Source organism: Ammospiza caudacuta, chromosome 19, assembly GCF_027887145.1.
Source record: "Ammospiza caudacuta isolate bAmmCau1 chromosome 19, bAmmCau1.pri, whole genome shotgun sequence".
In the NCBI taxonomy this organism is placed as follows: Eukaryota; Metazoa; Chordata; class Aves; order Passeriformes; family Passerellidae; genus Ammospiza; species Ammospiza caudacuta.
Genome location: NC_080611.1, coordinates 10,187,377 through 10,211,844, shown reverse-complemented (window position 1 = coordinate 10,211,844; position 24,468 = coordinate 10,187,377). Strand labels below are relative to the sequence as shown.

At 40.9% G+C, this 24,468-nt stretch overlaps 1 protein-coding gene across 1 annotated transcript in view; it reads right to left on the bottom strand.

Moving 5' to 3' along the window:
* The window catches only part of CEP112 (centrosomal protein 112), a 165,138-nt gene that overhangs the window by 44,974 nt on the left and 95,696 nt on the right, over positions 1–24,468 (bottom strand). Inside the window, exons 21-22 of the mRNA XM_058817258.1 lie at positions 17,624–17,854; positions 1,796–1,858 (exon numbers count right to left, since the gene is read on the bottom strand). Of these exons, the coding sequence (XP_058673241.1) occupies positions 1,796–1,858; positions 17,624–17,854 (294 nt within the window). The remainder of the gene's footprint in view (positions 1–1,795; positions 1,859–17,623; positions 17,855–24,468) is intronic.

Genomic DNA, 24,468 nt, shown 5'->3' with positions numbered 1-24,468 from the left:
TTTAGAAATAGAATATGAGACATATTTACCAAAGATTCGGATAAAGCAGTGTGAAAAAGTGACAGCCAATAAATGTCACAACCGAGTCAAAATTTTGGACAAGTGTTACAGAGAATAAGACTCAAAGGAGATGAAAAGCTGAAATCAAGAGTTTTAAATATTTTGAAGTGTTGGTAAAACAGTAAAGTTTGTAGTTTCTTGTAATTGTCTCATTTCTGTCTAGATTAGAGGCTGCTAAACCCTTCCTTGTAGTGTTTTTATTGATTTTAAAATGCTATTATTGGACTGCTGGCTGCAAACACACTTTGCAGTGCAAGGCAAGCACTCTGCTATGGCTGAGAGCAATGAGGAGAATGACACCTCCACGCAAATCCTTGTGGCAATTTTTTTCTTATTAAAAGCTTAACTTCTGGTTGCATCTCCATCATTTTTCACAATTCAGTACTACCTGTCAGTCAAACTGAAAGCTGAAGTATGTAAAAACCATCCAGCCTTACCATTTTTAAGCATATATGTAAATTCAACACTCATTTCATCTTTTGAGTTCTCTGAAGAGCAAAAACTCAAGTCAAAACCAGTCTGCTTCCAGGACACTGATATTCCTCAAGGTGCTGTTTTGGGCAGAAATGCAGAACTGGTGGGGATCAATGATAAAGATGAAGAAACCTTGGGTGACACCACCTTTAACAGAAATTCAAGTGCTGGCTGTGCAATGATTCTATGAGATGTGATGGAGCACCTCACTTTCCTTCCCACTGGCTGAAGGAGGATTTGGTCCTCTGGGGTCCTTAGGAAATGACGATGAAGACGAAAAAGATAAAATTCAGAACTCAAAAACCCCACCTCTATTTCCCAGCTTAATGTTCTGTATTTTTTGTGACAGTGGTCACAGGGGTTTTCAGGATGAGGGAAGAGACGAAAATGTTGACTCTATGTTCAGAAGGCTTGATTTATTATTCTATGATATATATTACATTATAACTATCCTAAAGAATAGAAGGAAAAGTTTCATTTCAGAAGGGTAGCTAAGAATAGAAAAGAATGTTAACAAAGGTCTGTGGCTCGGACAGACCACAGAGAAAGAGCCAGCTCTGCCATGAGTGGTCACTAATTCTAAACATCCACATGAGGCCAATCACGGATCCACCTGTTGCATTCCATGGCCACAGATAATTGTCACCGACATCTTTTCATAAAAATCCTTTCTTTAGGATTTTTCTCCCTTCTGAGCAGCCGTGGCCTCAGCAACAAAATGTAAACAATGGTTGTATGCTGCTGTGGAATGCAACAGGTGGATCCATGATTGGTCTCGGGTGGATGTTTGGATTTACTGACCACCCACAGCAGAGCTGGGTCTCACTCTCTGCTGAGACACAGACCTTTGTTATTCATTCCTTTTCTATTCTTAGCTTAGCTAGCCTTCTGAGAACTTTTCCTTCTATTCTTTGTAGTATAGTAATAATGTAATATATATCATAAAATAATAAATCAAGCCTTCTGAACATGAGGTCAACATTCTCATCTCTTTCTTCATCCTGCAACCCTTGCTTCCCGCTGTGACAGATAACCATTGTTTACATTTTGTCTCTGAGGCCTCTCAGCTTCTCAGGAGGGAAAAAAATCCTAAGAAAGGATTTTCATAAAAAGATGTCTGCCACAGTTTTTCAGTTAAAATCCACAAGAAGACACTGGATGTTTGATTTAGCAACACGATATGACTTCTCTTGGCTGTCAACTCAACTTTTCACCGAGCTCCCAGGTGGAGCAGGTTTCACCTGAGCTCCCAGCCACCTACCTGCGTGGACCTGGCCAGTTTGAGGGTGAACTCCTCCTCCGCCTGCTTCAGCCGCCTGTTGGCCTGGAACACACACAGAGGAGAGCCCCGTTAGCTCACACACAGGACGTGCACGGACACTTTGCCACCCTGGCACCTCCTCCTCCTCCTCGTGCCCATCACCGAGCGCCGGCCCCGCGCCAGCCCCAACGCCCTTCTGTGGCAGCCAGCAAACCGCCAGCGCTGGCCTCTGATCTCAGGCCAACAATTCACCGCTTGAAAGAGGGGAGAAATTGTACCTCTGCTGCCAATTATTAGGAAAACATAAAGGGTTCTGAGGATTAAAAAAAAAGGAGAGAATGAGAGCGTGCGCGTGGGGCAGGGGAAGGAGGCAACACACGTAAACGAGTTTATCAGGATGAATTTCTTTCTGAGCAGAGGGGGGAAAATGAAGAGAAAATCCCAGGCAATGTGACATGGGGGACACAGCTTCAGCTCTAGTTCTGTGTCTGCAACTGTCCTTTGTCCCATTGCTCATCCCTTCCTAGGGAATTACACTGAAAGGTGAGAATTACACTGAAAATCCACCCAAGATGCAGCGTGGACACACAGCTCTTTCCTTACCCCAGCTTTTTTTTTTCACAACTCAAAGCTAAATAATAAACCAAACTGGCTTATATAAATAAGGAATAAAGAATAAAACAAGGATAAGGAATAAATAATAATAAGAAAAAAGAAGAATAAGAATAAACAAGAACAAAGAATAAAACAAGGCTGCTTGGTCAAATCACAATCAAACCAGCAAATATTTCTATAACTTCAGGAAAAATACCCCTTAAGGGTTTTTTCCCCCTTAAATAATTTAATTTCAGAAATAATTTGATAATAAAAAATAAATGCAATTTCATTTCAGGAGAGGAACCTGATTTGTGTTTTTCTTGCAGAAACCAGCCCTGTCCAGCCCGACCACGCTGTCCTCAGGTGAACTGCTCGGCGCTCTCGCCTCCTTGGCTCTCAAACTTGAGGACAGGTGTCTAAGACAAATATTTTCTTAGGGGGGACAGAACATCACACAGCTGAGTTCTGAAGCAAATTTAAGCTGATTAAGTTTTCAAAACCTATCTGACCTCCTGCTCAAACCTTTGATCTGTCGTCCTTGGTTTTACGGCACCGCATCCAGCGCCAAACGCCGGCTCCCGCCAGCCCCTCTTTGGGGGGACCAAAAATCCCCACAGGGGCCCCCAAAGCCTCTGAACCCTGCATGGATCCAGCTCAGGCTCCATTTCTGCAGACCGCAGGGATTTCAGGCAGGCAAAGAGCCTTATTGATTTTGCTGGGCTATAAATCGAGGAGCTTAGAGCCGCGGATCGTCATGGTAGGGCTGGAATCATCCTCGGCAATCCGGGCAGCTCTGTAAGGTGCAGCTCAGCCTAAGAATATTACAGCCAGTTCAAAGTAATCCCAAACTTTACATGAAATTGCAATATTTCAGATCCTCAATCCCTTCAAATTCCAAAATTATGAAACATATGGATGTCTCCATCTGTTTGTTGGCACTAAGGAATCTACTAAAAAAGTTGGCAAAACCAATTATCAAATTTGTGCATACTTTTTGAGATGACATTATGGCTTGGTTTTGTTATAAACAGAGATAATGGCAATACACATTGGCTTGAACCAGCATCTAGAAGAATTCCGGAGCACCAGACAAATTAAATTTCACTTTTTCTCCATTTATCACTCAAAAGTGAACCACAAACACTGTAAGGGCCCATGGTGGGGGTGCATAAATAAAAGGAGTGGTGACACAGCCCCAGCTATTCCAGGGAGATCTGTCCATGCTCTGTTTCTCCTTGTACTCAGGCTGACCCACGTTAACACCCGTTCCATTGTACTGCAGCCTAGTTTCAGATGATGTTTTACCACCACTGCATGTCATAAAGTGACTGAAACTGCCAGTTTATCTTTAGAGAAAAAAAGTAAAAAAATAAATTACAGCAATAGCATAAATTACTGTTAGTCCCAGAAAGGGAGAGGGACTCATCAGCAAGGCCCTGCACAGATCCCGTTACAGCTGCTCTCGCTCAACTTGCCTGGGGTAAAAGTCCTCATCTTTCATAGAAGCAGCTTTATAACCTCCTGAACCCACAGATGAAATCCCAATAAATAATAAAGAACCACTCATGAGTTCCATAAACAAATTAGAATTTGTTTGTTCACACTGAGTAGAATCAGGCTGACCTCTGAGAGGCAGGACAGAGGTGATCCAAAAGAAAGATACTCTGAATTTCATTATTGTTTTATTCTTTTGTTCCTAACTAAAGGCAAAGAATGGATATCCTACCAGTTTACTAAAAAGGAATTGCAACATTTTATTTTATAATGCCTTTAACAACTTCCAGTTAGCAAAATATTTATAAGTTTTGTCTCCCAGTCGCCAACAAACCATAAATTCTTGCATTTTCTTCCAGTCCCAAACATTTGAGGCGTCTGAATTTCAGAGGTACTGAGTTCCCAAAGCTTCCCCTGGAGACAGCACAAGCACAGCTCTGTGGGCTCTGGTTGCTAAAACTGGTTATATTGGCCCTGTGGCACAAAACACAGTATGTGGCACTATGGACAGTCCCTGCCAGTACCCCAAAGGGTCTCACAGGATTTCTGGAAAGGGACTTCTCACAAGGGCATGCAGTGACAGGAACAGGGGAATGGCTCCCCACTGATGGAGGGCAGGGTTAGATGGGACATTGGGAAGGAATTTTTCCCTGGCACAGGTGCCCAGAGCAGCTGTGGCTGCCCCTGGGTCCCTGGCAGTGCCCAGGGCCAGGCTGGACATTGGGGCTGGGAGCACCTGGGACAGTGGAAGTGTCCCTGAACATGGCAGGGGTGGAATGGGATGGGCTTTAAGGTCCCCTCCAACCCAAACCATTCCATAATCCTGTGGCTCCTGCCGACTTCAGCTTTCCCCTGAGGTCTGTAACACCCAGCAGCTCTTGCAGCATCACCAACCACACCAGCAGCTGTGATGAAGGCACAGACCACAATTTACAGCACTGAAAAGGTCCAACTCGTGGGGCTGCCTGGGCACTCTCTTTTCCACTGCCATATTTTAACTGCAGAAACATGAAGCTTCTCCTTTCTCAAAACCTGCAACTAAAACTAATTTAGTACCTCTTTTTACAGGCTGTTGCTTTGCAACCAAGGGAGACACAAACCACCTTCCCTGGGGCACTGCTACGCACAGAAAATGCCTTTTTACTCTTTTTTGTTTTAAGGAATGAGTAAATACACACAGAGCTGTGTACAGGGAACATCAGGAGGGATTTATACCAAATTTATCTTGATAAATGAGAAGGTTCACACTGGCCTGGTGCACACACACAGAAGTTTCCTGGGCTCCTTCTGTTCCAGCTGGCTGCTGGGTGCACGTGCTGGAGCAAGCACGAGCTGTTTCTGAATTATTTTAAGGGCATTCCCTCCCTTTCAGGTTAGCTGCTATTTCAGAAACATAATGAATAAGAATCCAAGTGGAAGGTGAACGTTTGGAGGGTCAGCCAGTGTTCATTAAAGTCAAGCTCTTTTTTATAGCAATGGGCAGCACTGCAAATAGAGTTAATGGTCTGAAACCAGTTTTCCGTGTGTGAGAGGTGGCTGCTGAAATTCCCTCTTGGCAGAAGCTTGTCAGAAATATCAATTGGAATGTCCATTTTTGTAATGAAAAAGATTTAAATTGGATAAGCAGCAGAGGAATTCCACTGATTCAAAAACGAACTCCTGTTTAGTTTCACACAGTTAATACATATTTTAGCTAAAATTAGCTGATTATGGTGATTTTACATGCAGTTATTTTATATTACAGAGGACTTCTGCATTAAAAAGATTATGCCCTTGCTGCAGTTAATTGGTTTTAAAAACCAACTGTAATTCTTTAACAAGACTTAAAGCATCATATTGTGGTTGCTGAGCAAAACTGCATGGACTTCAACAAAACATTTCATGTAAAAATTAAAACAAAAAAAAATCAAAAATTAAAACAAATTAAAAATTAAAACAAAAAATTTAAATTATTAAATTATTATTTAAATTACATCCAGATGTGGTGTCTGAATTAATGGATGCTCTTCCCATTTTCACTTTCTCCTCTCATGGAACAGAACAGCATCAGTAAAAGAGCCCAGGATCTATGACAGGACCACATCACAAAAGCACACTGTGTCCTACCCTAAATCTGTGCATTGGGTAAGATATTGGGGGAAAATCCTTCCCTGTGGGGTGGCACTGGGTGAGCTTTAAGGTCCCTTCCAACCCCAACAATCAGAATTTAATAATGAGTTTGGCAGTGTTGGGTTTATGGTTGGACTCCATGACCTTAGAAGTCTTTTCCAACCTGAATAATTCCATATTTCTCTATCTTCCAGCTTTGGAAAGAGCTCTCATAACTAGATTTTTATATATATATATATATACACACACACAACACCATAATCACTGATAGAGAAGCAGCAGATTAAAGAACTTTTTCTGTTTAGGGCAGCAGCTATGAAAGAATCATTTTTCAAAATGCCTGCAACTAGCTAAAAGTGGCCATCCATAAGCTGATCCTCCATAATTAGTTAGATAAAAGTGTAAGCAAACTTAAAAAAAAAAAAAAAAAAAAAAGAAAAAAAAAAAGGAGGAAAAAAAAATCAAAGGGTGGGGGAAGAAGAAGAAAGAAAACTTGCTCCAGGGAAGAAGCAACTGTTCTCTGATGTGCAGCAAGGAATTTAACATCAAAGAACTAATGTAAATGGGGCCCATTTACCTCAAAAAACAACACACCACTCCACATTCTGGAATATTTCTATTTTAAGTTTGACAGCATTATGCTTTGTACCAAAATTCAAGATTGTGTAATTTGATAGATGTCAGGAGAAAATGACCTTCAGAATGGCTAATGGTGGCAATCTTTGTTATTAAGTATGTTAAAACTCTCTGTACAATATCTGTTTAAACTTCAGAGATCAGCAGATCACCTTTAAAGTTCATCTGACTGTACATAAAAATTCCATTTTGACTCAAAGCCTCAAACATGCATTTTCCTTATGTGCCTCTAACACTGACAGGGGGTGACTTCCTACACCAAACTCCTGCTCTTTCTCCTGCTCTCCCCACCAATCAGACAGAAATGAAAGCTGGATCTCTGCTCAGCAGTGAAAATAGCACACACAGCTCAAATATGTAATCTGAACCACCCAAAAGACCATTAAAAATAGTTGAATACCCAAAATGATGTTAACAGAATAATTAGTCAAGTACCAAATGACTTCAAGGGTTTTGAAAATGAATGATAGAAATCCCAAAATCCTATTAATATTCTATTTTACATTTTCACTTTTGGAGGTCTACAAATCTTTTCCTTTTTATTTTTTTATTCATTAAACATACGTCTTTAGGAGAAAAAAAATCTCTCTCATTCATGTGTGAAGTACTTTTCATTGGGAAAAACCCAAGAATGAATAGAAATGCCTTTGACAGTACCTGCACAGAGAATTTGCCTTTCTGCAGCACATTGCAGTTCTGGGCTCAATGGGGGCCCACTGAAAAGCTGCTTCTGCAAACTGTGCCTTAGGAAACCTCCAAATTCCAGATTTCTCATTTAAACCAACAGAGCATTTCTAGTAATTCTGAAATTATGCAGAGGAATTAAATACAGGCATTTTGAACTCACCCAGAAATTCTTCTGTGGGACTCCAGCTGATGCCCAGGTTACACCAGCCTTGCACCAGGACACAACTAATTATTACCTTCATCTAAATGGAATTAATAGGCATCTAAATATTCCCCAGCATCACTAATGCTGATTTCAGTCAATATTGCTGTCAGCCAGGCACATTATTTCACACAAACTGGTCTGAAATACCAGCCTTGCATACAAGACAAGGATTTAAAATCAGATTAACAGCCTGGGTTTGCCACATGCAATTGTTTAATGCTTGAACTACCTTTTACAGAGGACAACACTGGTGAGTGCATCAGGCACTCAGAGGGCTGGCAGAGAATTGTGGTTTAATCTGAGGCTGGGACAGGGTTTAATCTGAGGTTCTGGGGCATTTTACCAAAAGATTGCTGGGTGTGATAAGCTCTGGGCTGGGGCCATGGACAGCACAGGCAAAGATGGCTGATTTTTGTGTGATTTACACTCATCAATCATCTCTTGGTGAAATCAGTGTGGTGTTTTGTGGTGCCAGAGATTCCTGCAAATGAAGGGATTCAAATGATCATCACAGACGTCACTGTTCTCATCTGCCATCCATCACACTGGGCAGCTGGCGTTGAGATTTCTCGTCATCTTCCCATTTCACCAACTTTGGGGTCAGGTTTAATATTTATGGCACAATTCTTCCCACAGCTTCACATTCAAACAAGATTGGGTAAACCTGGTGAAGATGGGGAGACTGCAACCCTCTCCACTTCAGAGTCCCTAAATCACATTCCTGGATTACCATTTTAATATTTCCTCTTTTCTCCCGTTCCATCCAACCAAACAAAGATGGTTATTTAAACTGAGTTTAAGATGCTACATAAAAAGTGCTGGCATGTTCTTTTTCAGAGTTTGAACAAAGAAAACTCTGACATGAAGAAGTTTCCAGAATCACTCAGGCAAAGCCATTTCTGGTACCCCCAGCCAAACCACGAGGGGACAGGCTGGGAAACACCTTTGAGGATGTTACACATCAAATCAAAGCTAAAGCTTCCTCCATGCATAGAAAGCAACAGCCCCAAGATGTGACACTGATCCATGACTTGACTCAGTTAAAGACTATTTAATCTGAGCTTTACAAAACTTGATTCTTTCTGAAATTGGAGATTTCTGAGACCCAGGCACTTTATCATTATTCATCTGCTAAATTCACACACCTTGACTTTTGCCAAGGAGAGACTTTAAGGCTCCTGAAAGAATTATAAAGGGATAAGAATGAAGTCTTTAGATTTTGCATTGTCTAAAGTTGAATTTTGTGGCAAGAACAAGCATTTATTAAGAAGACAATGAGTAGAAAAACATTCTATGTATGTATCATTTTAAGACAGAATCTTTGCTATTAAATAGAAGAAAAAGTGGGAACAAAGGACAAACTGTACCCCTGAATTAACTCGGTATCACAAAGTTAACTCAGTGCTTTGAAGTTACATCATTAGACAAAAGTTAAGCTTCTACAGTTGGAACGACAGACACTGAAAACACAACCATATCCCCCAACAAATCCGTGATCTGAGGCCATCAGTGCTCCTTAGCAAGATTATGTTGGATTAATTTTTGTATTTTAAATATGACAAAGCTTCCCCAAAAGAGAGACAACTTCCCGGAGCCAGAGCGCGTCACCGAGCCGAGGAGAAACTTCCCAAGTCCAGCAAAGGCCAATTAAAAAGAAAATGGAATATATTGCTCCATCATCAAAGCAATTAAAAACATAAATAAGGCATTGCAAGACTCTTAACATTCCCAATGTTTAATTATTTATCTGTTCTCTGTCCTGCAGCTGTAGGTCAGAATTAACTCCTCTGAACTAAATACAGGAGAACTCTTTTGGGGATTTGTACCTCATTCATTTTCAAGCAAACATTTAAATTCATTTCAAATTCACACAAGAACTGCAACAGTTTCATCTAAATCAGATTTTCTACAAGTTAAACACCCCTCCTACACTCAGATGTGATTGTGAAACTACTTTGATCTCTCTTCCCAAATTTATTGCTCTGTGTAATCCATGACAAAATATAATGTGATTTACTGTATCTCTATATGACAGCCCAGCAGCTGACAGAACTTAATAATTCAGCATAAGAAAAAAACCCTTCTGGCACCAAAATATACAAATCATAATTGAGGCACTTTAGTATCATGTTACAATGAAGCACATACAGACTGATCATAAGAACTTCAAAACAATTAGAATTCTTTCTCACCCATTTAAAGAAGGTGGGTTTTACTCCATGACATGTTCTGCAGCTGTAAGCAAGTCATTTTGGAGCACTTTTCTTTCTTCATATTAATGACTCTGAAGGACTAATAACATTGCTTTACCCCTTCCCTATTTCCCAAACACTCCTTCTCCAAAAAGAAGAAGAAAAAAGCCACCTGCAGCTTTTCTCTATTATAATGATATGAAGAAAGAGTAAATGAGTGTAAACAATGTCTTCAAAATGCGCCATATTTAAAAACACAATTATTACATTTTACATTAATTTGGTTTTGATCACTGAGCATTTTTCCTAAACAAAGCTATTTTGAAATCTGGTTGTTTTTTTTTTTTTTTTGTTGTGCTGACCTAAGCAGGGATGTGATGCCCACATTCCATGGGGAACCTTGTGCTGACTCTGGGGTTTGGGGGACTTGAGAAAGTTTTTGTGCAAAGGATGCGCAAAGATCACCCCAGAAACTTCCAAACAAAGTAAGAATGTGGAGCTGATGGATACAGGAGGATTTTCTACTTCTTATTCCAAGGAACAAACTCCAGTTCCTGCTGTTTGCACAACCAAAACCACAGAGGAGCCCCAGTGAAACCAGCAGGGATGGGATCCAGGAGCAGGGAATCCTTCCTGTCACACCTGACCAGGAACCTCACTCCGGAATCCTCAACAAATCTAACAATGAATTGGAAAAAAAAAAACCAAACCAAAACAAAAAAAAAAAAAAAAAAAAAAAAGAAAAAAAACAACAACAACAACAAAACAAAAACAAAAACAAAAACAAAAACAAAAAAACCACCAGTAATCTCATGTTACAGTCAGCACCACACTGGAAAACAGCCAATGTTTTCCACATATTATCAAGTACCCAGGAATGCCAGGATAAATAAAATTAGATAAATAAATTAGATAAAACTGGACCTACAAGCAATCAGCCTTTTCCAAGACACAAGGTATTGGGCAAAAAAGAGAGAGCATGAGGTAATGATTCAATTGGGCTTTTAAAACTATTTAATAAAGCTGAAATAATAAGCAATTGTGTATTACAAGATAAAGCTGGTGTGTTACAGGTTGTTTGGAGAGTGAAGAAAGGCTCGGGAAACGATTGAAAAAATAATTAAAACGGTTGTTCTGCCACTGGCAAAACCTCAGCATTCACCTTATCCACCATGCCCAGGACTTTGTGAGTCTTGATCTGGAGGATAAAACCTGGAAGTTCTGGGATGGAGAAGAGGCAGCGTATGCCCAGGTGCTGCAGAATGGGGAGCGGTGCTTGGGCACACTCTTGAAAAAGAAAGAGGAGACAGAGACAACAAAAAACCCCACCTGTGAATGTCCTTCAACAGACGTTTCAGATGAATTCCAGTTGGTTAAAAACCCACTAAACCCCTAAAAAACCCAGGCAAACTTCTCCAACAACTACCCAGCTATCATTGATATGACAGGGCATGAGTGGAGTGTGCTGAAAGATGGGCCACATGACTGAGCTTTAATTTTAATCACATCAGTCCTTGCCCTGATGAAAGCCATCTTTTTAATTCCATATTTTGTCATAATTTATCATTTAGCTCTTGTCTGGTTCTCATTTCCTAACAGCATTGCTTCAATCATTTTCATTTTTGAGCCTGTGGTGCTGTTTGTGAATGCAAATAAAGGTGCTTGACCTCCCTGCAGACATTAATGAAGATATTAAAAAGTGAGCCTGTTCCTCATGGGTGCACATTTTTTTCCCCACAGTGACAGTTATACCAACTTCTCCTGGCTCCTAACTCTGGAACCAGATTTATGAATACAGCTGATGAGCAGAAATCTGATTTGTTGTTTTCTGGATTGTTTTTTCAGAGTTTTTATTTTTATTTAAAGGAGATAGGAGCAGTGTAACTCTGTGAATAACTGCAGCTCTTGCTTTGAAACATCTCCAGTAGGGAGAGTGCCATAAATTCTGTTTAGTCCTATTTGAGTGAAATATCCCTGAGATGATTCTACCATCTTCTTCTTCTTCATGTTTGGCTCTGTTGATTGAAGACTCTTCCAAATGGCTCCCCTGAGGGATGATGCAATTCCTGTGACCATGTTCCTGGTCCACCATCATTCCACTTTTTCTTTGGAGGAATGAGAAGGAGCAGTGCAAAAAGGGACACACTACAGAGGAAACTGCTTTTAAAAGCATTTGTGGAAAGGCACTATCAAAACAGATTAAATAATCCTCATTCTTTGTGCTAATATACATTAAAAATATTTCCTCTTTGTGAAATACATTTCTTCTTGATCTTTTGGCATCATGTTTTGCTTTTACTTGATCTTTTGGCACCACATTTCTGGTTTTGCTAGATTTTCTCCAACAAAGCCAAATGTACTACACTCATTTTTATTAATATTAGTTGGTGAATCACTATCCCTGTGTCAGAAATGTTCAAGAACCAAATGTAATTTAATGTACACAGGCTCTACAAAACAAAACCAATAAAAATATTACTGCTCTGGAGCAGAGAGATAATATCAGAGACAACAGCTCTTGGATTATAATGAAAAAAAATTCAGAGACTTGGGAAACATCCAACTCTTCTTGGTAAGAATTGTAGGCTCTTTAAATTATTCATAGCTGGGGCCTAAGCTAAATAATTGATGTAATAGACTCAAAACAAGTTTTAAAAAAGGCACATCTTCAACTGGTGGGGGTCCTGCTTGCATTCAGCAAGGACACAAACAGGTCTGCATTACAATTAGACACAATTTAATGAGACCATTACACTCGGGAGGAATACACATTCACATTTATGGCTGACCTATTTGCCCCCATGTAAATAACCCGGGAATCGCTGCAGTGAGTGTGAAAACTCATCACAAACAAAGTTATCTGCAGCAAGTGTGGCTTCAGTCTCCGAGTTAATGAAGTGAAAGGTGTCAGATCAAAGGTCCCACCACAGCCAGTTCTCAGAAGGTCTTAGGGACAAAGATGGAACCACTTTTGGTGCTAATGAAATGCGGAGGTGGCAGAGAAGAAGCAGAGCTGGCGAGACAGGACTCAGAAATGGGAACTCATGGAAGGCACAAGATGATTTTACTTTAGGAGGAGAATTAACTGCTTAGGGGTAACTCAATACTTTTAATCAAGTATCTCTTGGAGTATCTTTCATCTCAGAAGATGTCACATTCCTTCCCTTCATCTTCTATCTCTCTTTGCCAGTGCTGAACAGTGTGCCATCATCTGCAACAGTGCCAGAACAGATACTGTGAATCACAGATATTCCTGCATATGCAGCATGAAAATATGCCCAGGGAGTTCCATCCAACTGGGCTGCCCTAGGGCTGTGCTGGGTGAGGAATTAACTGAGCCTGATGCTAAAGCAGGGACTGAAATGTTCCCCAGGGCACATTATCAGTACCTTATTTGCAAATTATAAGCAAGAAGTTGCTCAGAAAATAAGTACCCATCTATAGGACACTGTCTGAAGTGTTTTGCCCCATTACAAAAACATTATATTGCAACTAAATTGTTATATAGAATAATTATTCCTAATTAAGCAAGTGGTCACTTACAGAGTGATCTGAATTTAAGGTCCCCAAGTATCTGAGTTTTATGTGGACTTCACACCAGACACACACACAGATATGCCTAAACTGTGAAATTCAGCTTCCCATTGGATTTTTAAGCAATCTTCACAGAATTTGCACCAAAAAAAAAGTAAATTTAGAGAACTAATTATTCTCCCATATTGCCCTACATTTCCAGGTAACAAGATCTGATAGAGAATACTTTCATAAACAGATTTTAAGGCTCATGATGCAATTAAAATGCTTTTTCCCCCCACTTGAATAAAATCATCTTCATCAAGGTACTGTGGACGAGGACCAAGATTTGATACAAGATACAGGTGGAGTGATTGTACCAGGTAAAAACTGTAAACATCAGGTTTGATTTAAAATCACAGAAATCTCGGAGTATAACTAACATAAACATCATTAAAGTCTACAAGCAGGATCTGCAGGGCTCTGGCCAGGTTTTATGTCACTTTGGTGTCCCATCTTTTCAGAGGGAATCACTTCACAGCTCCCTTCCATCAGAAGCAGCCCCAAAAATAAAGTGTTTAACTCAGTTTTGGGGTTTTTTTGACTACAGATTTGTCCTACAATCAAATTTCATGTGTGTTCAGTACAGTCAATACACAAAAATGTAAATTACTTCTCCACAAGAAAAGCGGTACTGACAGAGAATTAGATGTTCCTGGAACCTGCATAAACCTTGAACAGAATGAGTCAAAATATCTATTTAAATATTGAAAAGAAGTCAATAAAAAGCTAAATAGTGAAAATTATTTAGAGAGAGAGAAAAAAAGCCCATCATCATCTTCTCCCACTCCAGTTTACTCATGTGTGCTGCTCAAAGGGAGCTTTTTTATGAGATATTTTCAGTGTTCCAAGGTTGCTTCCTTTGAGCATTGTTAGCCTGTCCACTGCTCTGCTCGGGCCGTGCTTGCTGAATGTTCATTTCCTCTGCCAAGAAAATCCCACAGAACCTTGCAAACAGTGCCAAGCCCCACATCTGCACACACTCAGACTTTGTCTCCTGCTCTCAGTCATTGCTGGCAAAGCTGGAGCTGCTCCAAGCTTTGTGCACCTGGCTCAGGAGAGCCCCAAGTGCGGCTGGAGCACACCTGGCCCTGCCCAAAGCTGCCAAAGCAGGGCTGTGAGCTCCAAACACCCAACAATCACGGCATGGTTTAGGTTGGGAGAGACCTTAAAGATCATCCAGTGTCACCCCTGCCATGTGCAGGGACACCTTCCACTGTCCCAGGGTGCTCCAACCCTGTCCAACCTGGCCTTGGGCACTGCCAGGGATCTGGGGGCAGCCACAGCTTCCCTGGGCACCCTCCTTGCAGGAAAATGATCCTAAAACCTCTGTCAGCTCAACCAGGTATGTACAAAAATGCTGAAAAAAACCTCAGTATCTTACAAGGGCAAAGCAGGAAAAAAGGCGCACAATCCTCACAGCGTCCCAGCAATCTCCAGCAGACACCAACCCTGACAAACCCCAAAGTGCTAAGGGAGTGCTCAGGAACTGACACCACAATAACAATGTCCCATTCCTAGAAAAGCTGGAACTGCTCCAAGCTTTGTGCACTCCACTGCACCTGGCTCAGGGTGCCCCAAGTGCTGCTGGTGCAGCCTGGAGCTCACCTGGCCCTGCCCAAAGCAACCAAAGCAGGGCTGTGAGCTCCAAACACCCAACAATCATGGCATGGTTTAGGTTGGGAGGGACCTTAAAGATCATCCAGTGTCACCCCTGCCATGTGCAGGGACACCTTCCACTGTCCCAGGGTGCTCCAACCCTGTCCAACCTGGCCTTGGGCACTGCCAGGATCCAGGGGCAGCCACAGCTCTCTCACCACCCTCCTAATGGGGCAAAACAGCTGTCAGGAAAATGATCCTAAAACTTGTCAGCTCAACCAGCTAAGTACAAAAAATGCTGAAAACACATCAGTATCTTACAGAGGCAAAGCAAGAAAAAGATTGCACAATTCTCACAGTGTCCCAGGAACCTCCAGCAGACACCAACCCCAAAGTGCTAAGGGAGTGCTCAGGAATTGACACCACAATAAATGTCCCATCCTTACAGACGGGATTTTGAAGCAACAGAAAATTAAAGAGCTCAATAAATCATGTGTCCCTAAATGTAAAAAAGATGTCTACAACCACCAACAAATATTTAAATATTCAGAGTGCCCGTAATGAAGACTCTTCCTTCCCCTGTCTCTGCTCCTCACTCTTCTCCTTCTCATCCCCACAGCAGCAGGAGGGCAATGCCTGAGGAATCCTGGATCTTCACCCATTTACAGTTCTGTTTTTCTTGTCACTGAAGTATGAATCATTTCTATTTCCTCATGTTCACGTTAACAACAGTCCACAATGACACAAAGCAATCCACGCAGAAATTAACATTATTCCCAGAGCAGATCACAGAGGAATAAGATCCCTCACTTGAGAATGGAGTGACCTTCAGAAAATCTGGCCAGTCAGATGTTCCATGCCTAAACTGTGAATTTCAGCTTCCCACTGGATTTTTAAGCAATCTTCACAAAACTGGCACCAGAAAAAAAGCACATTTAGAGAACAATTTTTCCCTCATATTGCCCTAAATTTCCAGGTAACAACAACTGGTAGAAAACATCTTCAAAAACAAATTTCCAGGCTCATGATGCAATTAAGATGGTTTTTTCCCCCTCTTGGATAAGATCATCTTCAGCAAGGTTCTGTGGACTAGGACCAAGATTTGAACTAAATTAGCTGAAACTGCTGCTTTTGAGTTTTAAATGGAGTTTGTCCTCAAAGCTGCTTCAAGTTTTGGATTTTGTGGCCAATTTCCACAGTTCTACAATTGCAAGACAGGAATGAAATAGAATGGGGAATGGAGATTTGAAGGTAATGCCAGGTATTTTCACATGTCTGTGAAAGACTTTTCAACAGAGATACATTTTTCTTTTCCCCTCCTATCTTTTGCTCAACATGTGCTCTTCAAATTAGGGTAAAAATAGGGAAGCAGGTTAAAGAAAAAAAATACAATAGCAGTTAATATAGCTTAAAATTAGCAAAATTTTTGAAAAATAGAAAAAATCCAACAAATTAAAGAAAACCAGTATTTCTGACAGAAATGACAATTCAAGACTATTAGAGATATTGGCCTATGAAGGATTATTTGTAACTTTAATTTGAGGATGTAAAGAAGTTAACTTTTCTTTTGCTATACTACACATGTAAAAAAAGATCAAAGAAAGAAAAGAATTGAGATTCAAATTCCATTTTTAAGCAAAAATGACAATGTCTTCCTGAGTTAAAATTAATCCTTTAATGATGAATTTCAAAGGTTTAAATACTTTCTGTGACCTTGGCTTTAAATAATTATGCCAAGCAGAGCTTTCCTTACATTCAGAACAGATTCTGAATTGTTGATCACAGCCATTTTAATGGCTTCAGGCTGGCTGATTTCCAACATAATCCCCCGAATGCTCTTTAAAATTACAGACCAAGAACCTGACGCAGGTAAATGAAATGTCACTTGCACAAAGGCTGCTCAAACACTCCATGCAGATTGTTAATTTGTGCCACTGCACATCCCCTTGCAAGCAAATGTGTGATTTAGTGCCTTAATGCAACGTACAAAAGAGACTTCAACAACTATCTGCTTACACACACACAGAGTCTACCATAAATATTAAGTAGGGTTTTTTTAGTTTGGTTTTTGAAATAAAACTTGCATGTTTTAGCTCCCTAATGGAGGGGGGGGAATACTTGAATTCAAGACAGGGTCCAAGGGATGCTCAGCAAACAGGAATGTGGGCAGTGACCCCACAGAACAGAATGGAGGGAAGCCTTGATCAATCTGAAACATTAATTTCTGTTTTCAAATCTTACCAGAGACCTTTCTCACCTGATGTACACCACAGGCAAAATCAGACAAGCCACTGTGAGCAACCAGACACAATTTCCTTGCACCCTGAGCCTGAGTATTTCCCTCCTTAAGAGCTCACCCTCTTTTTAAGGGATAAAAAGCTTGGCCAGGCAGAACCATCCTTTCCAGAGTCTCTATTGCAGCAGAGGAAAATCAGCCTGGTTGGCTTTACCTATAAAATCACCTGTGTTTTTAAAGTGCTGTTGGATCCTCATGGCACCTTCCATCCCTGCTGGAGGTGCTGCCCAGCCCCAGCATGCCCAGAGCAAAACTTTCCACCAAAGAACCCCAAAACACCCCACGCTCCTGCAGTGACTCTGCCATCCCATGGTCTGCATCTGTTTCTTCAACTCAAGTGATCCCCAGGTGATTTTTTCCTCAGGGAAACTTTGCTCAGGTGACTTTGGGGTGATCCCTCCCCTTGTGCCCCGTGGAGCTGCTCTTTGTCCGTCCCTTACCTTCCTCAAAGCCGCCTCTGTCTCCGCCGTGTGCCTCCTCTTCAGCTCCGCTATCACTTTCTCCATCTCCATCTTCACGCTGTTCAGTGCTTCCTCCTTCTCTCGCGTTGCCCTCAGCTTCTCCTCGTCCCTCTGCAGGCTCAGGTCCAGCAGCTGATGGTTCCTCAGGGCGTTGGCCTGGATCAGCTCCTCCCTCAGCTTGCGGATTTGGCTCTCCAAGCCAGAGATCACCTGAGAGAAAGAGCAAACAGAGTGACAAACCCCAAACCCACAGCACAAAACCCACTTGGTTGGTGATAGGAATGCCCAATGGGCAGGAAGAATGATGGCAGAACTCCATGATATCAGAAGGCTAATTAATTACTTTATTATACTATATTATACTATAACCGTATTGTCAGAACCCAGGAAATTCCTCTGGCTGCCCTGGAGGACTCGAGTCCCTGCCCAGGGGCCTCAGAGACCTTGGCACAAAGCCCAAGACCCCTGAGCCTTTGATCTTGACCCATGGAAAAAATTACCAACTGTATATGAGGATTTACAAGCCACAGAAATTTAAGTAGAATGACAGTGAATTCATCACAGGGTGAAAAATAGATTTTTGAGGTTTTTGGAATGAGGGCTCAGGGTCCCAAGATGGAGGAATTTGGGTGTGCCTTGTCCTTTTTCCTTCTTCTTCTTGGCCTCCATGTTCTGGGTGATGTTGGCATTTTTGGGTTGGTTTAGAGTAGAAGCTCACTGTCTAACATAGGTGATAGGTATTGGGAAGTTATTGTAAATAGTGTACACGTGGTTTTTAGTATAAAAAGATAACACCAGTGTGCCTCAACCAAACCTGCCAGACGGACCTCGGCGGGTCAGAGAAAGAATTCTATAGATAAGAAACAATGAACAACCTTGAGAACAAGAATAGAACAGTTCTGACTCCTTCTTCGACTGCTGGGCTGGGAAAAGAGACTTTCTAAGGCATCTCTGACTGGCAGGGATCCCAAGACTATATTACAATGAATACTAAAGAATAGTATAAGCTTCTAAAGAAACTCCTGGTTGTCTCCTGACAGTCAGGACACAGCTTTGACTGACTGGCCAAGGAAACATGAAAGCCATGACTCCACCATCCTTTTCTTCATGTTTGGCTCTGTTGATTGAAGACTCTTCCAAATGGCTCCCCTGAGGGATGATGCAATTCCTGTGACCAAGTTCCTGGTCCGCCACCATCCTGCCTTTTCTTTGGAGGAATGAGAAGGAGCAGTGCAAAAAGGGACACACTACAGAGGAAACTGCTTTTAAAAGCATTTGTGGAAAGGCACTATCAAAACAGATTAAATAATCCTCATTCTTTGTGCTAATATACATTAAAAATATTTCCTCTTTGTGAAATACATTTCTTCTTGATCTTTTGGCATCATGTTTTGCTTTTACTTGATCTTTTGGCACCACATTTCTGGTTTTGCTAGATTTTCTCCAACAAAGCCAAATGTACTACACTCATTTTTATTAATATTAGTTGGTGAATCACTATCCCTGTGTAAGAAACATTCAAGAACCAAATGTAATTTAATGTACACAGGCTCTACAAAACAAAACCAATAAAAATATTACTGCTCTGGAACAGAGAGATAACATCAAATTCAATTACTAAATTGAATCCAATTACCAAAATTCCTTCAGGTAAATGATCTTCCAACACATTCCACGTGTGCACAAACACAGGAGCAGCACATGAGATAAGAATTGTTTGTATCATTCTTTTCTCTGCTTCTCTCACAGCTTCTCTGTTCAGAGGGATGTGAATAGCACAGGTGTCCTCCAACACCTGGGCTAGGGGCAGACCCAGAGGATGCTCTGTCCCTTTTCCTGGCCTCTCTTCTTGCTCTTCCCTTTCTCTTCCTGCACACAGATAAATACAGCTCCCCCTGCCCACTGCACTGGTGAGATGGACCCTTTTGGAGGAGAAATGAGCTTGTGGCATATAATCTACACATCCTACCCATGCCTTCTTTTTTTATCCTTAGGGAATTACCTGCATCCTTCTAATGAGCTATCAGAGCATCATCAATCATTTATCAATCACTGCCTGCCCCCGATGGGAACACAAGGGGGAGGGATGGAAGTGACAGGAATAAAGCTGTGACACTCCTTGTTGAGTTTTATTGGGTTTTTCTTCTAAGGTCAGGATCAGGATTAAATGTGCAAGATGGTATTGCTTGTTTGGATTTAGATGTTTATTAGTTTTTATTTATATTATAGTCTCACAAGGTGTGAGTTTTACAGTACTTTAACAAGTTAAAAATGGAGACATATTTCTCTTTCTATAAGGCTTTTAAAGGATAAACTGTCTAATTAAGAAATGACACAAATTATTTTTATTTTTAATCTAATAACAAACTACTTGTGCTCTGCAATGTGGACTTTTTAATCTAATTGCACAATACTACTTGAAGTTATGGAGAAGAAGGTGAAGAAGAAGGTAAAGGAGGACTACCTTCTGTCCTAAAATTTTTATCTCACTTTATATATAATACTATATTCTAAACCCTTAAACTCTAAGTTTTCTACTATGTGATATTATACACTTTTATTTAAACTACACACCTCTAATCTTGGTTCTATCATTCCATTTTGGAAGCTTCTCCACAGCCTCAGGTCAATTCAGTGTTCTCTTGGGGATCGGTGCCTGGCAGCACAGAAAGTCTCAAATTCTCAGTATCCAGGGTTCTAACAACTCCTAATTCCACAGAATTCCCTCTGCTACTTTACCTCAGGAGTAGATACATATCTATGACCTCAGATTACACTTACTAACTCTCACTGGTTACTTTTCTAACTCCATTTCCTCTGTGGGTTCCTCACTGGGGTACAGGAGCATCACACCTGGAACATAAAGCACTGAGCTTACAGCTAAGTGTGATGGATGGCACTGAAAGCACATCTATGTGTTCATTCACAAATGTAATTCTGAAAATGAGCACTTGCACTACAAAACTCCCACAGAATTCCCCCCCTTCTCCTCCCTGTTTCACAAGAAACTTTGCAGTTGCCTGGAATTTTTTCACAGAGGATGCAACAATACTGAGAGCAGAAATTGATGTTCTACCAAGTGAGTGCAGGTGACTCAGCTCAAGCTTATTAAAGGTTTCACAGGAAAATCTGAGGAAAAGCAGTGTATATTTAAAGTTCCCATTGTCCTGGAATGCCAGTTTCTCTCCAACTACTATTTTTCTTCTTCAGACATTTTTAATACACTGCCTGTACTCAGCTACACCATCTATTTGCAGCCTCTGAGAACCACATTAGTACAAAACTCTGAAAAGGAAACATTTGTTTCTGACCAAAGTTGGGACATGAATGACTATCAGATCTATTGCCTTGTACATTAATCTCTCAAGACAGATTCCTATAAATACTGTGATCTGAGAGAGAGGAAAAAAAAAATCAAGGCTTGAAAGTTTGCCTATTTCTCAAGCTATTTGAACTATATGGTGTAATAAAAGACATCATCTCCCTTCAAACCTTCAGTTTGTCCTTCAGCTATCCCAGCTGTAACATGTATTAAATAATATCAACCATCTCAGGAACTTATTTTGTTTCCATGCTTTCTTAATTACTCACTGGCATTAGTCCCTACTATGTCAAAGGTAAGAGTGTGTGTATGGTGGAGAAGGAATGAGCACGTCATTTGTATACAGAACTCCACCACAGGCCACATATTTCAGCCCTATCAGCATTATCTCAAACATATGGTTCATATACTGTAATCTGTGCTAGATCCTTTCCTTCCCTTCCTGGGCTTTTCCTCTACACATGTTTAATTTCTTATTAAATCTGTATACAGACTAAAAACGTAAAGTAATGTTCAGTGTATAATTATAATCCACAATGTACTTTTATAATTCTTTCGGAAAATGATTTCATCTCCAGATCACAAGAACATGACAGCCTGCCTGGCTTTTCCTTAACCAAAGCAGCACTAACTCAATGAAGATAAGAGCTGCAATTGCTGATGGGTGATTTGGTCTGAGTTCCAAACTGACACACTGAGAATTTGGGGTTTTTAACAGCTGTCCCAGTGCAAGTCCAGCCTGAAATAGCCACAATTATCTTTTCATCTGTGAGAGTTCTTTTTGAAAGCTCATTCCCCTACTCTTCTTTTTTTCCCCTGCTATTTTAAAATAAAAAACTTCCTTTAATTACACCCCCAACACACACACATAAGTGAAACAAAAAAATTACCCTGCTCAGAAGTTCCCTAAAAAGTTTGTTAAAATATTTAGGATAAGAAATCAGGGTTAACTTTTTATAAAACAAGGAAAATTCATTCACAAATGACACTACAAGACAAAATAAAGACTGGGTGAATTCCTGTTACACCTTTTAAGCTTCACTTCCTTCTTTATTCAATGGTTCTTATACAAAGTCATTAGAAAATGAAACACAACCCAGTGTTTTCTGTAAGAAGTAACAGCTCTCAGCCTTCAGAGCCAAAACTGGGGACAGCTGAGAGTGAGCTGAATGTTATAGGTAAAGCAATGGTAATTAATATGCAAAGGAGCATTAATGTTGGACCTAATAGATGGCAAAAGCAGATTTGGTTCTATTAGGGAAGAAGAAAGGCTCTGAAGACGGGGTGATGGCAGCGAAACTAATATGATTAAAGGAGTCCCTTTGGAGCAACTTCACTGCCAGTAAGATGATGTTAAGAGACATCTAATCTCTCCAAAGTGACTGGAAAAAGCTCATATTGGGGATCACAGACACAGTTCTTGTCAATTACTTTCAAATAAGTCCAGTTCTCACAGCCAGATTAGTTTTTCCCATAAACAAAGTCAGTGGCAGAAGCAGCTTACGCCCAACTCAGCGCTGAGACAACTTTGTGTGACACGGATCTGTCCCCACTGCTGCAGGAAATGAATCCCAAACTTTCCAGCACTAAGGCTCTGCTATTCCACATGCCAGGTTTAATAAACTATTATTAGACTTAAATGCAGGCAAATTAGGGAAAGAAAAAAAAAAAAAAAGCCCCAAGATTACTTAATTCTCAGTTGCGAAAAATCCGTGAAATATAAAACTTATGAGCAACTTTCTTTTCTTAACGATTCTGTGGGAAAATAAAAGCTGCAGTTACAAAATCTCACTTCTCAGGCTCCAGATCCAAAGGCAGGATGGTTTCTTTGTAACACTGAGTCCTCTTTCTCAGTCTTGGTTTCTCAAATTCTCCTCTGGCTGCCCAAATCTCTGTTTGGGATCCAAACGGTTTGTATGGTCCAAACAAGAGTTTGAGTACAAGAGCTGCTGGTAGAAAAACTCACCTTAAACACCCCATCTAAGCAAATTATTATTGTGCTAAATGAGGATTAAACATAAGAAATAAGGGCTGACAGTGTGTAATAGTGCCAAAATGTTTCTGCCACTTGCTGCCTTTTCTGGATCAAAGTGTTGTAGTCTCTATTTCGGTGGTGTGGGTACGAGCACATGAAATAAGACAGATCTGTATCTATTTTAGAAAGGATGCAGAAGTTTGTAGCAATTCCCAGGATGGCCATGCCACAGGAACATGCCCCAAACAAGGAAGCATTTTGTAAAATGACCATTAATCCACATACAGGACAACAAATAGAAAGATAACACCAGCTTACACAGTTTCCCAAATGGAACAAAAATACATAAACTGTGTGACAGAGATTTCATAAAGGTTTAAGTTACATGTTTGTATGTTCCTTAGATGAAGAAACTGCTGGCCAAGGTGGTGATTGCTATTTCTGTTTCAAAGAAATAACTTAGAATTCTAACTAAGAATATCTGTGCTGAAATAGTGTCATAAAAAGGGTGGGTCATAAGCCCACAGCAATTTGCCCGCAGGGAGAAAATAGACTTGAAAGAAAAAGAAGAAGGTTGGTCACTCACTTTGGCCTATTTAAAATGCCAATAAATGTACTGCGTGTTATTTGGAAGGAAAACATGTGCTCTTAATTTTCAAAAGTAAATTGCATAAGAAAATATAAAGTTGGCAAAAAGTTTAAATTAAAATCTGTTGCTGATGTCTGAAACTCTGCTCCACTTCCAGGCAACGGGGATGAGAAACGGACCGAATGACTACGGCCTAATTAAAAACAATAATAACACAAACTCCCTTTATTTTCCAGGAGCTGCTGCTTCACCCCCATGAAGCATTTCCTTGGACGAGTTCCTGAGGAAGAGGCAGGAGCATGAGAGCACCTCCACCCTGACGGCGTGAGCACACAGAGCTCATCCTCGCCCTGCATTACACACCAAACCACATCCACCCAGCACCACCGGTGCCCAGGGTGGCTGAAAGTACCAAAACAAGGCAGAGGAGAGCTGAGGTGAGATGCACTCCTGATTTATTGCCCGTGGTGCAGAGCTAGAGGCGCTGAGGTGCTGCTGCAGCAGATTTACAGGGAGTGATGAAGATGGGCCAGCAGATGAAGCTGCAGTAACCTCAGTGCTGTGCCTTGCTGGGAGCACTGGGGCTGCTGTGTTAAACACCCCTGCCCTTCTCAAGGGGCTCCTGACAACTGAGTTTCAGAAGTTTTCTGTGCTGGGTTAACTGAGCTCCAGTCAGAGATGACTGCACAGGGCTCACTTTGCTGTGTTTAATTTTGCTGGCATGAAACATTTAAAAAAACCTACAACAAACCCCACTACCTGTGAGCAGTAGCATGGACTAGTCTGGGTGACCCCAAAGATCCTCTCTGGGATAATAACCTCAAATATCAGCCTGTAAGTCACAGCCCTATCTGAGCACAGATAAGCAGCTTCTGCTCTGCCTGCCAAGACCTTCTGAGCATTTCCTCCTCGGAGAGGAGCAGTGAAGTGAGCAGGGT